The sequence below is a fragment of the Anopheles marshallii genome, chromosome 3 (genome assembly GCF_943734725.1).
Source record: "Anopheles marshallii chromosome 3, idAnoMarsDA_429_01, whole genome shotgun sequence".
In the NCBI taxonomy this organism is placed as follows: domain Eukaryota; kingdom Metazoa; phylum Arthropoda; class Insecta; order Diptera; family Culicidae; genus Anopheles; species Anopheles marshallii.
This window is the reverse complement of record NC_071327.1, coordinates 4,374,406-4,385,448: the sequence shown is the minus strand read 5'-3', so window position 1 is coordinate 4,385,448 and position 11,043 is coordinate 4,374,406. Positions and strand designations below refer to the sequence as shown.

Here is an 11,043-nt window from a genome sequence, read left to right as displayed (position 1 = left end):
CCAGATTAAGTTAACCCATTGCAGAAACCATCTCGTGCAAATAAAACACCAGGCGTCTCCATAAGCCTCAAGTAAGCAAAACACTAGGCGTCTCCATTAGCCATTTGGGCGAAACACCACCAGGCGTCTCCACTAGTTAAAATAAATTGTTTATCGTAGAACGACCACACCGTACATGTGAATAACAAAATATTTTTACTTGCTTCTACCTATTATTTTAGAGCTTTCAATAGGACATTCAATACTTGTTTCGATATGTCATCACAATAATACATACAAATAATTGAGTAAAATGGTCTTTATATTTCTAGAGAGAGTTTTCCGCTGGAATCCCACACAGGGAAACCAAACTTGTAAGACAGAATTAAATACTAATGCCGTAACAAAAGACTCGGATCTTCTGCAAAGGACGTCGAAAGACAAAAGGGAAAAACAGAATGCCCATCTTGAGGGTAAAGCTTGGAACGGCAAGCACACCAGGCAGGAAGGAAGCAGTAAATGTAACGACATCATATGTCGTTAAGTGTACCTTTTTCCGCTACTGCCAACCGAAACAATGTTGGATGTACTTTAGTCTACAAAATAATCTTCCTCTCCTCGTATGTGCACAGTATGCAGCAAAGATGATTTTGTATTCTGTTGGAGTTGCTCCCATGTCTTGATATCGTCATCCTTCTGTTGCGCTTTTTGCTATTATAAGTAAATAATTGCAGAGTTATTTTGGTGCAATTCCATTCTACAGCCCTGGTGAGCTTTACTCCAACCAAGAAACCATGCAGTAATAAATAATTCATCGAAATCAAACAGATCGGAAACACTTGGTTGCGTGCAGCATCCGAGATCCAAGCGTACTGCACACATTTTCCGTACGGACAGCTGGTTCCCACCCGGAATGGATTATCGGTCGAGATTTTGCACTCGATGAGCGTAATTTCATGATAATTTTATGGTAATGTTAAACGAATAAAGCCTTTCACCGTGCAGGCAACCGATTCCGACAGCCTTCTGCCGAATGGTTGGAGGTTTCAACACTGTATTCAGTTCCATGATCACACCTCCCGCCAGTATCCGACTACTGAACCAAAAACTCCTGCAAACTGTTCCCACGTGCCGGGAGGATTCGTACAGCGTGCCGCACTCAACGCTTGCCGTGGAGGATTTTTGATCAAAGGAAGTGGGCTGAAGTGATGCTTATAACGCTGCCATCACCTGCACCAGCACCACCGCCAATAGGCAACTTCGTACCAATACCGTAATACCAACACAGCCAACCCATTTTTGATTATTTCCTTAACCACGCAGGACCTTGCTGCCGGTGTTCGTGTGTTCCTAGAAGGATACACAATAACGAGCGAACGAGCTTCAACGACACGGGAAACGAGTTAAGAAAACTCGGAAACAACCCGACCCAACACCCGCCGGCCGGTCCGGCCTAGGCGGCGGAAAGTGCTTAGCCTAGCCAACCGGATCGTACGTTCCTTTCTGCCCGAGCACGTAATGTGTTGTAATGCGAAAAAAAGGGAGCAATTGCATTTTCCGGTCAAATAAACAACTGCCGGAAACGATGCCGCATCGATGAATGTAAAGCAGCCAGTTGGCCACGTTGGCAATGGGTGGGGCTCGCCATTTACCCGCTTTCGTAATCCTTACAAGTCTTAGCAGCTCGAGAAAAGCAACTGTGGCAAAATGAATAAGCTCGGGCAATAACAGTTGCACGAGATGGCCAGCGAAACGCAACACGCTTCGACACACAGTCGCACGAAACCCGCAGATTGCATTACTACGGATCAAATCCCTCCGCTCAACACGGCATCGGCATCGGAGAAGGGTGCTGCACAACAATCGATTGTTGTTCGATGGAACGCACTAACGAGACTAACAATTTTGCGGGTTTTGCCGACTTCCGTTTGACTTCCTTTAAATTGGTAGCTGTTTTTCTTTTTTTTTTCTTGCACCCCTGGAAGTCCTGGAATGGGTGATTTCTATTCTTAAGCGCGCGGAATCCGATTCGGTAACGATTGCACTATTACGCGCTCAAGTTGCAGACGCGAACATTTACCACCAAGATGCTTCACAAACCGATGGCCCGTTCCCGATCCGGTTACCGATTACAAAGCGAAACTATCGGATTGAGCTTCTTTTTTTTTTGTTGCCGCACAAAACAGACGTACGTTCGAATGGGGAGTGGTTTAAGCGACGAAGAAAATTGCACCATTCCGGGTGTATCCCGGACGATCGTAACGATACGAATGCTGACATTGAGCGTGGATAGCAGTGAGCTACGGCGAACGCGATCCGATCCGGTAGCGGCAGTTGGTGCTTTTATTTCGATGAGCTAAGCGCAATCGAAACTACAATCTAGCGGTCTTGATTGCTAATGTAACACATAAACAGTGGTCTCGTTACGCTTTAGGGTTTAACAATGGTTGAAAAACCAATGGAGAAACAGTTACAGGGATACATTGTAAATCATGCTGCCAAAAGAGCCAAAAACGAAATTCCTCATCTGCTTCATTTTTTGAGATTGATTTTATAACTGCCCATTCAAAGAGTTTACATTAACTCCACAGCGATGAAAATTGGAGAGATTTATGTATTGCCCAATAGTAAGATCTTTTTTCGATACATCATGAACATTTTAATACTTTCCGTAGTTTATAACGCGGTTACTGTATTTAGAATGGCTTATAAGATCTTTTTTACAGAATTCACCTTTCACCTGGGGACATCTTCATCGCGTGTACTTGTATCTCTCGTTCTTATCATTTAGCAAGCTTTGCTTCTTTTAAAGCTTTATTTACGCTCGCAATTCTCTCCAAAAAAACAACTCCCCAACCCGATGACATACTGCGACACCTTCTGCTACGACGGTAAGCGACGGTATGTTTCTTCAGCGAGCGAAAGGTCATGCACATAAAGCAACGGTTATCTGCCCAATTGCAAGCTGTTTACCACTGCAGTAGTGAGCGGATTCACGTACAGAACATGAAATGTGTACACACAAAGCTGAGGCAAAAATGGTCCCGTATGACCTCACACGCCTGGACGCAATTCAAACAACGGTCACAACGCCACAATTTGCCGCGGTGACAGGACGAATGGAAATAAAAACGTAAGCCACAATGTTCCAACCGACTGCACCAGAATGGATTCCATTTTGTATAAAAAAAAAAACGAACTGCCAGTAGACAAAGAACTGTGTCACACTAGGTGGCTGCGAATCAACAGAATGTTAATTCAACTCTGCAAAGAATCGGGATCTGTATGTTTATAAATTAAAAATTAATATCACCAGATTTGAATTGAAATTTAAAAAAAATCATACATACAATTGAAAAACAATTCCAAGTGCCCTTGCAGCAATGAAAAGAAAAGACCAGAAAAACTAAAGTCTTTTATATTATACCACCCTATCACATTTCTTTCAACCCATTTTCATTCTCAGCAAGAGAAGCCAATTAAACACCGAGAGCGTAGAACGTAAAAGGACACCGAGCTCAGCCGAGGTTTTAGTGCCTGTGTTTGAATGTGAGTGTGTGTGTGTGTGTTTTTTCTTCTCATATTATCCGTACGACATTGTCTAACCCATTTGTCTACACTCGCACGAAACACGAGCCAAACAATGAGCGCTACGCAAAAAAAACGATTGCCAGTGAGGAATCATTATTCTCGCCAGGAAAAGTCCCGAACACCGACCGGGTGCTTCTGGATACAGACAGTTCATGCTGGGGATTGTGTAGATTGTGATTGTGTATGGTGCACGGTTCAGTCAATTTACCGGTTGTCTGCTTCTTGTGCTGTGCCAACAAATCGGTGGCCTGGGAACAGCGGGATATACGAGGGATGCTGGTAGCCGGTAAAACTCTGTGCAGGTATTTCTGGGTGTTGATGCAGTAATTTAAAAAACTTTGTTGTTTTACTTTCTATAATACGCAATTTTGCTCACACTCCTCACTGCGAATTTGTGATTTTTTAATTATATTGAAGGCTATACACTGGGTCATCATTGTTGTCCACCGGTGTGAGTGTTTTATTTATGTAACATTTGAAAAACGTGTTTGATTTCATCCGTGTGTTGGTTTACTATAGATGGTATTATAAAGAATTTTAAACATCGATAATTTAAATGGAAAATAGACTGGAAATGTGGATAAGAAGTTATTTATTATGAGCTGCGCACAATCGATGACTATCCCACTTCACTAACAGTGCGTTCAAGTATTCCCTGAGAGAAATTTAATTACATTCCAAAGGGTAAAAAATAAAGGAAATTAATTGGCTCATGCTAACGTTCTTTTATGGTCTGAACATTGCAGGACCAATGTCGCCAATGTGACACAACATTTTCAACCAAGAAGTAAAACAAGACAAATATTATATGTTAATATTCTGCTTCATGCGGAAGTAACGAAATTTTGTCACCTTCAAAGGCTCCTTAATTTAATCAACAAATAACTGCCGTGTGAAATCGCTACGCGTTACCTACACCCTTACGTCAGCATCGATGAAAAACTGCCCAAAACTGTCTGGTTTTACCGTCCACTGCCCAAACATACTGTCCCGAACACAGTCCCAATGTGTCGCATATTCCACCGATGCTGCTTTCGCGTCCCTGTAAGAAAGTTTAGCAATATTCGGCATCCCTTCAAAAGCCGGCCAGCCACTACCTTTCCGTTGAACGATTGCACCGGGATGCGTTACGCTGGGCTGCTCGTTCCGTTCGGCTCTGCTAGCGGGAACTAAATTATGCAAAGCGTCGCGACCATTGCTGGCAGCAACGGTACGGCAGTACGTCCGTGCGAAACGGTTAAATAATTCGATTTTAGAAATCTGCAAACGAGCTGCCGGTGTGGCAAGTTTGCGCTTCGTCACGCCATGCCGACGGCCTGCCACTTCCACCTCGAGAAATCTGCAATGCGAACAGGAAAGGTGAAACGTAAGTAAGAGTAATGATTCCGAATCAAGTTACATAATTGCATAAAGTGAATCATACTATTAAATGAAACGAAATACAATGTTATAACAAAGTTGAAAAATAAAGCATGCAGTATACGCACATAAAACTAATAACAAACGAAAAACGAAACCAACACAGAAAAAACATTCAGAAATAAGTTTTAAAATAATTAATGGGAAAACTTTACGTTAAAAACGTAACAGCAATCTGTGAGGATTCTATGAGGACTTTGAAAAGTCGACTCACTGCAGATTCATATGAATGATTCTTTTCGAAAGATTATTTATACATAACAATAAAACGTAGCATTCAAGCGCTGAAGATCGATATCAATCGTGCCCTCCATGTAGATGCGGGCTATGTGACCATTTCCCAGACCGGTGCAAATTGCACTTGACACACCTTACCTTTACTTCTTTGCCCGTACATACAACCTTCCAAACCTCTTTATCCCTGCCAGCATGGTACAGAACGTTATCGCAATCGTGCAAGAAATAATTATTTATGTGTCGTTCCTTCTCGCTAACTAATCCCCGGTTGCACGAACCAAGGAGAGGGTAATTGGCACGCCACAATCGAGACGCGCTTCGTGCAAAGAGGGTTTTACAAAACATTGAGCAAAAGAAAGCCGATTCGTGCTTCGCCTCCGGAGGAGAGTGGTCTGAGTGTGAAAAGTGTTCGGTGTGATCCTTATTGAAATGGAACAGAGGATGAAATGGAACATGCAATGCAGTGTAATCTGGCAACGCGGGAAAGCAAAATGCCTAGCGGAAACCAAATGGTGACTCGTAATTATGGTGAAAATGTGTAATTAAATTACTGCCTTAGTGCATTGGCGTGCGTCGTTGCCTATCGTTAACGATTCTATACGTGACTGCAAGAAATGCTTCGCTTTTAAGCTGATAAATCTAGCCCCGACAGTACTGGTTAAAACCCCTTCCCGAACCCGCGAGCGAACACGCCATACATCTTATTTGTTTATAGATGGAAATAAATAAAATAAAGAAACAAGGATAAGTCCTCTCTAACACTTACCTATTGGCGACATCGCACCATACGATTCCACACGGTGACGGTTGGTATTTTCCACCATCCGTGGAAAGCTGTCGGTTTTTCCGAAACCGAAACATCCGTCCATTGTTTGCCACAGTAATCAACGGTCTGTGCAGACAAAACGGTGGCTTCAGCAAACTTTCCGTTTTCTCAGCCCATCGATCGAAACGGCCCCAAATTGCACGTTCCATTGCCGCTACCGAGTGATGCGTTCCGTCGCATAACACCACACTGCCCAGATAAATTGGCTGTTCCAGCAGCAACATTAACAAGCTGCCCTGCACACCGAGCACGTTCCAACGGGCCAACTTATCGCTACAGGAAACAGAAAGCGTACGCGCACCCCGGCCCGGTTTCGTACGTACCGGTCCGATCGTTTGCGCCATTAGGTCACCGTGTTCTCCCACCTGCAGGAGCTTACCGCCCGTCATCCCCACCGGACGGTTGTCTTTTGCAACCTGAGAAGATGTGCAACATTCAATCGTTCCATCCGGTTCCGTTCGTTCCATCCGTGCCCTTTTCGGTTCTGGCGACATTTCTTCATGTTCGTCGACGAAGATACTCGCATCACCGCACGGACTGTGGGTGGTAAAGAAATGAAACGAATAACCATTCTTCAAGGTAAACTTCCCGCTTTCCGGACTTTTCCGCTCGAATATGCTTTTTGTTTCGTCTTCCAGGGAATTTTCTATTTGTTCGTACAAGTAACGCAAAAATGCGCGCCGTGCTAACACTTCCGCATGGCTGTCGTTCACCCGATCACCCCGCGAGCTCAGCTCATCACCTGCCAAACATTTCGTACCGGTACCTAACGCGACCACACGAATTTCGTCCGTATCTGTTGACGCTTTTGAGCGTACCAGCACAATCGCCGAAAGAATAGTCCATTCGAACGTTTCGTTGGGTTTGCCAGTTTTCGGAAGGCTTTCAAACTTTGCCAAACATTCATTAGCGATACGGTTGGCTAAATTGTTTTCCATTGTTTTTTTGTGTTTATCGTGCTTTTAGGAAACACTTGGGTCGTTTGAGTGGTGTGATTATTCCTTATTTCCTAACCAACATTACATACATAACAACCACCAAAATTTGAGTTCAATTACCTAACGCTACCGCCATGTGAATCAGAATCAACAGTATAAAAAGCAACTTTTCTTCCTTACTACTAAAGGCACCTGTAAACCACACCACATTCCGCCTCTTAATTTCTACACGACCGTTTCCGGATTCCAGGCAAACTTATGACCAACACTGTCCCGCAACTCGTTCAACTGCTTCATCTCTTTAACCGGTATTTCAAAATCCAGTGCCACATTCTCCTCGATACGTTCCCGTGAGCGAGCTTTCGGGAGAATCCCAATATCCTGCTGAATTGCCCAACGCAATAAAACTTGGGCGCTTGTCTTCTGCAGACCACTAGCCACAGATTTTACGGTCACGTCGTTTCTCAGTTCGCTGGTATTGGACGATCCGAGAGAAGAGTATGCCTGCAGGAAGATCCCCTGTTTGCGGCAAAATTCGAGTAATTCCGGTTGATAGTAATACGGGTGCCACTCAACCTGTTGGTGATGGTGAAGGAAAGGAAACAGTTATTAGTCAGTGCCATTTCACTTCCATTTCAACCTCTTCCCCCCTTGTACCTGATTAACCGCTGGGACGATCCCATTGCAATCCGCCATCATCTCCTTCAAATGTTTCACGGTATAGTTTGATACACCGATCGATCGGAGACATCCTTCACGCTGCATCTTGCACAGTGCATTCCAGGTTGCCTTCCGGTACTTTACGTTATCCGGATGGGTTACTTGCATGCCTAACCAAAACCAGAATAGAGCTTAGTGCAATCGGACATTGGTTAGAAAACACAGTTCGCTCAATCTTACCGCTAACACCGGGCCAGTGGATAAGATACAGGTCCAGATAATCGGTTTGCAAGTTGACTAGCGACTTTCGCACCATTTGTTCCACAAATCCTTCATCCTTTCCCGCTTGCGAAACTGACGTAGGAAAAATAGTCCATCGTTATAAGGGAACGAACCAATACATCTTCTCCTTCACTTACTCAACTTTGAAGTGATAAAGATGTCTTCACGCTTCAAATTGTACTTCGGTAGCAACGTTTTCAGCGCACTGCCAATGTATTCTTCGTTGCGATAAACGATCGCAGTATCTGTACCCGTGTGTAAGACAAAACAAACAAAACAAGGTGCTGCGTTTATGTAAATTCTCCGAGCACACACAACCATTTCCATACGAACCAATGTGTCGGTAGCCGGAGCCCAGAGCATAATCCAGCACTTGGTAAATTAGCTCCTGACCGTGGATTTGGAAGGTGCCAACTAAAATGGAAAGCAACATCATGCGTCTCGTATTAAGAAATCGTAACAATTTCGAAACGTTTTAAGACTCAAAAAAAAAGTTGGTGAGACCGAAGTATTCGAAACAACTTTCGATACGGTAGGGGAAAGAGGTGAACCCGGAATTCAAATTTGATCTAATGAATAAGTAATGACTCTGGTAGACCAATCACTCCAAAGGGGCAATCATACCTTAACATACGAAGGTATTGACCACCAGACCAGTTGGAGATGGTTTGAAACTCTAGCAAATTGAATACTTACAACCAATCAGTGGAATGCTGTAACCGGTACTCAATTTGAACGTTTTATCCATCGTCACGAAAGAATGTTGCAAGCACCGAGAAACTATTCTAAACCGATTAAAAATTACACCAAAAACGTGCCGCTTCCTCATGCAAGAACCACTGCCGGTCAACCAACCGAGACTCGCTCAAGAACCAAAACAACAACACCACGCAATGAGTGTTCGCTCAAAGCCAAATACAATGACATTTTCATGATTATTTAGTTACAAATAAAACATTATTTTAAACATTTGTTTTTAACAAAATGGAAAATGATACATTAAACGAATATTATGTACAAACGTAATAGAAATAGCTATTTCTAACACTTCTCAATATTCCCCCGGTATTTGTAAAGAAAACTCTACCAAGCGACCTTTATTCAAGCAATGTACGAATGACAGACTCCAAGTAAACAAACCAGGCGATTTCCATTTTCCAACCGGCAGTTGCGTGCTTTCTTTCGAAACATGAACCAATTAATTCAATCAAAACAAAACAATCCTCTTTTTACAAAACATAGCTCGGAAAGCCAAACCTAGAATACTACGAATTGCTCACCGAAACAAATGGAAAACCCAAGTTGTCAAGCTCCCCTTCGAGATTCGGAATCAAACGGGCGATGTGTCAAAATTGGCGAACGTACATAGAAGAAGAAGAGAGGAAAGAAGAGACGGAAAATATTCCCAAACAAGCAAAACATTCCCATCGAAAGCAAGTGGCCGCCACCAGCATAGGACACGTTGCTAAACTGTGCATATAAACAAAACCCCCCAGAAGCAGTCACTTCCGCTCGCCGCCCGTTATTTCGGGTTGTTGGGCCCTTGTGTAATCATGTTTGGTCAGCAGTAATAGAAACCGTGTCATCAATTTTTTGATGGTTTGCCGTCTTGGTGAAGCATCGATTTTTGCTACTACACAACTTTCTGTAAAACGAGAAAGCATAAAACATCGTCAGAATGGATGAAACAGCGATGCTGTTCGCGTTGGTTATCGTGATGTTGGTCGGTTCCTACCTGGCCGGAAACATTCCGCTCATAATGTCGCTATCGGAGGTAATAAGTTACGCGTGTATGTTGCTAAGAAAAAGGTTTGTGATTATTGTGCTTTATTTGTAGGAAAAGCTAAAGAATGTGTCCATATTCGGTGCTGGTTTGCTTGTCGGTACGGCCCTAACTGTGATCATACCCGAGGGAATTCGGTCTCTGTATGACGAAAGATCGTTAGAACAGGCTGCTAAAGGTCCCGGAACATCATCCGGTCTGCCGGTGGACGAGCACAAGCACGAACACAGCAACGATGAACATTCGGCCACGATAGGATTGTCCCTGGTGCTCGGGTTTGTGTTCATGATGCTCGTGGACCAAGTGTCCTCTCGGCGAACGGAAGGATCAAGCGAGCGCAATCTTACCGCCACGATCGGACTGGTCGTACATGCAGCCGCAGATGGTGTGGCTCTCGGAGCGGCCGCCACCACAAGCCACTCGGATGTGGAGATCATCGTGTTCCTCGCCATTATGTTACACAAAGCACCGGCAGCGTTCGGTCTGGTGAGCTTTCTGCTTCACGAAGGTGTCGAGCGAGACCGAATTCGGAAGCACCTGCTCATCTTTGCCCTGGCCGCACCGGCACTCACTCTGCTGACTTACTTTGGCATCGGTAGTGAACAGAAGGAAACCCTCGAATCGCTCAATGCGACCGGTATTGCAATGCTGTTTTCGGCTGGTACCTTCCTGTATGTGGCCACCGTGCACGTCCTACCGGAGCTAACACATCGTGGTGACCATGGACACGGGCACAGCCATGCGCATCATCACGGAAACTACAGTCTGCTTGAACAGGCACCGCCCAGCTCATCGGCCGCCGTCAGTGGGAAACCGCCCCCATCGTCGGGTGGTCCGAGTGGACTGAAAAACTACGAGCTGGGTTTACTTATACTTGGTGCTTTGGCACCACTATTCCTAACGCTAGGTCACCATCACTAGTGCCGCATGCCGGTGGACAGCGCTCAAACGTTTAAAACATTTGCCAAATTCGCCAAACCGTGACGCACGTGGGCGTTCGGAACGTGTCGCACACAGCAGCACCGTGTTTGGTTGTGGAATTTGTTCATGTTTTGTTTCTTCTATTGTGATTCATGTTTTATTACAACTTTCAGTTTGTAATGTACCTCCTTCCAACAGTTCATGTGTTAGAAAAGTATGGAATTAGTTGTAAAGACAGTAGCAATAACTACGAGATTGGTTTGTGTAAGTTGCGAAAGTTTGGCGCGTTTAGCTTTCATTTGAAAAGTCTCGTTGAACGCATTTATTTTCCATTTTGTTTCGAAACGGGTTCGTTCGCACACGCTCCACAAATTGTAGTACTCGACGATCAAAACATTGACAACCAA

The 11,043-nt window shown here is 44.2% G+C and overlaps 3 protein-coding genes across 3 annotated transcripts; 1 reads left to right on the top strand and 2 right to left on the bottom strand.

The window, feature by feature from the left end:
- Nucleotides 1–4,482: 4,482 nt before the first annotated feature.
- Nucleotides 4,483–6,990, bottom strand: LOC128714799 (tRNA-specific adenosine deaminase 1). The gene is made up of 2 exons (XM_053809678.1): nt 5,993–6,990; nt 4,483–4,909 (listed from the first exon to the last, which is right to left on the bottom strand). The coding sequence occupies exons 1-2, from the start codon at nt 6,988–6,990 to the stop codon at nt 4,483–4,485; spliced, it is 1,425 nt and encodes a 474-aa protein (XP_053665653.1).
- Nucleotides 6,991–7,215: 225 nt separating this feature from the next.
- On the bottom strand, nt 7,216–8,761 carry LOC128713844 (glyoxal reductase-like). The gene is made up of 6 exons (XM_053808715.1): nt 8,629–8,761; nt 8,266–8,346; nt 8,070–8,177; nt 7,891–8,004; nt 7,648–7,820; nt 7,216–7,566 (listed from the first exon to the last, which is right to left on the bottom strand). The coding sequence occupies exons 1-6, from the start codon at nt 8,759–8,761 to the stop codon at nt 7,216–7,218; spliced, it is 960 nt and encodes a 319-aa protein (XP_053664690.1).
- An 849-nt stretch (nt 8,762–9,610) lies between these two features.
- LOC128713401 (zinc transporter ZIP9) lies at nt 9,611–10,636 on the top strand. Its single transcript, XM_053808260.1, has 2 exons — nt 9,611–9,706; nt 9,770–10,636. The coding sequence occupies exons 1-2, from the start codon at nt 9,611–9,613 to the stop codon at nt 10,634–10,636; spliced, it is 963 nt and encodes a 320-aa protein (XP_053664235.1).
- The last annotated feature ends 407 nt before the right edge of the window (nt 10,637–11,043 follow it).

Bases quoted from the DNA above. Each gene is read 5' to 3' on its own strand.
- LOC128713844 (XM_053808715.1), bottom strand. From the start codon at position 8,761: ATGAGGAAGCGGCACGTTTTTGGTGTAATTTTTAATCGGTTTAGAATA. The intron at 8,347-8,628 runs GTAAGTATTCAA...TTTCCATTTTAG, and splicing joins CAGCATTCCACTGATTGGTT to TTGGCACCTTCCAAATCCAC. The intron at 8,178-8,265 runs GTTCGTATGGAA...ACACGGGTACAG, and splicing joins CTCCGGCTACCGACACATTG to ATACTGCGATCGTTTATCGC.
- LOC128714799 (XM_053809678.1), bottom strand. From the start codon at position 6,990: ATGGAAAACAATTTAGCCAACCGTATCGCTAATGAATGTTTGGCAAAG. The intron at 4,910-5,992 runs GTAAGTGTTAGA...TTCGCATTGCAG, and splicing joins TGGTGCGATGTCGCCAATAG to ATTTCTCGAGGTGGAAGTGG.
- LOC128713401 (XM_053808260.1), top strand. From the start codon at position 9,611: ATGGATGAAACAGCGATGCTGTTCGCGTTGGTTATCGTGATGTTGGTC. The intron at 9,707-9,769 runs GTAATAAGTTAC...CTTTATTTGTAG, and splicing joins TCATAATGTCGCTATCGGAG to GAAAAGCTAAAGAATGTGTC.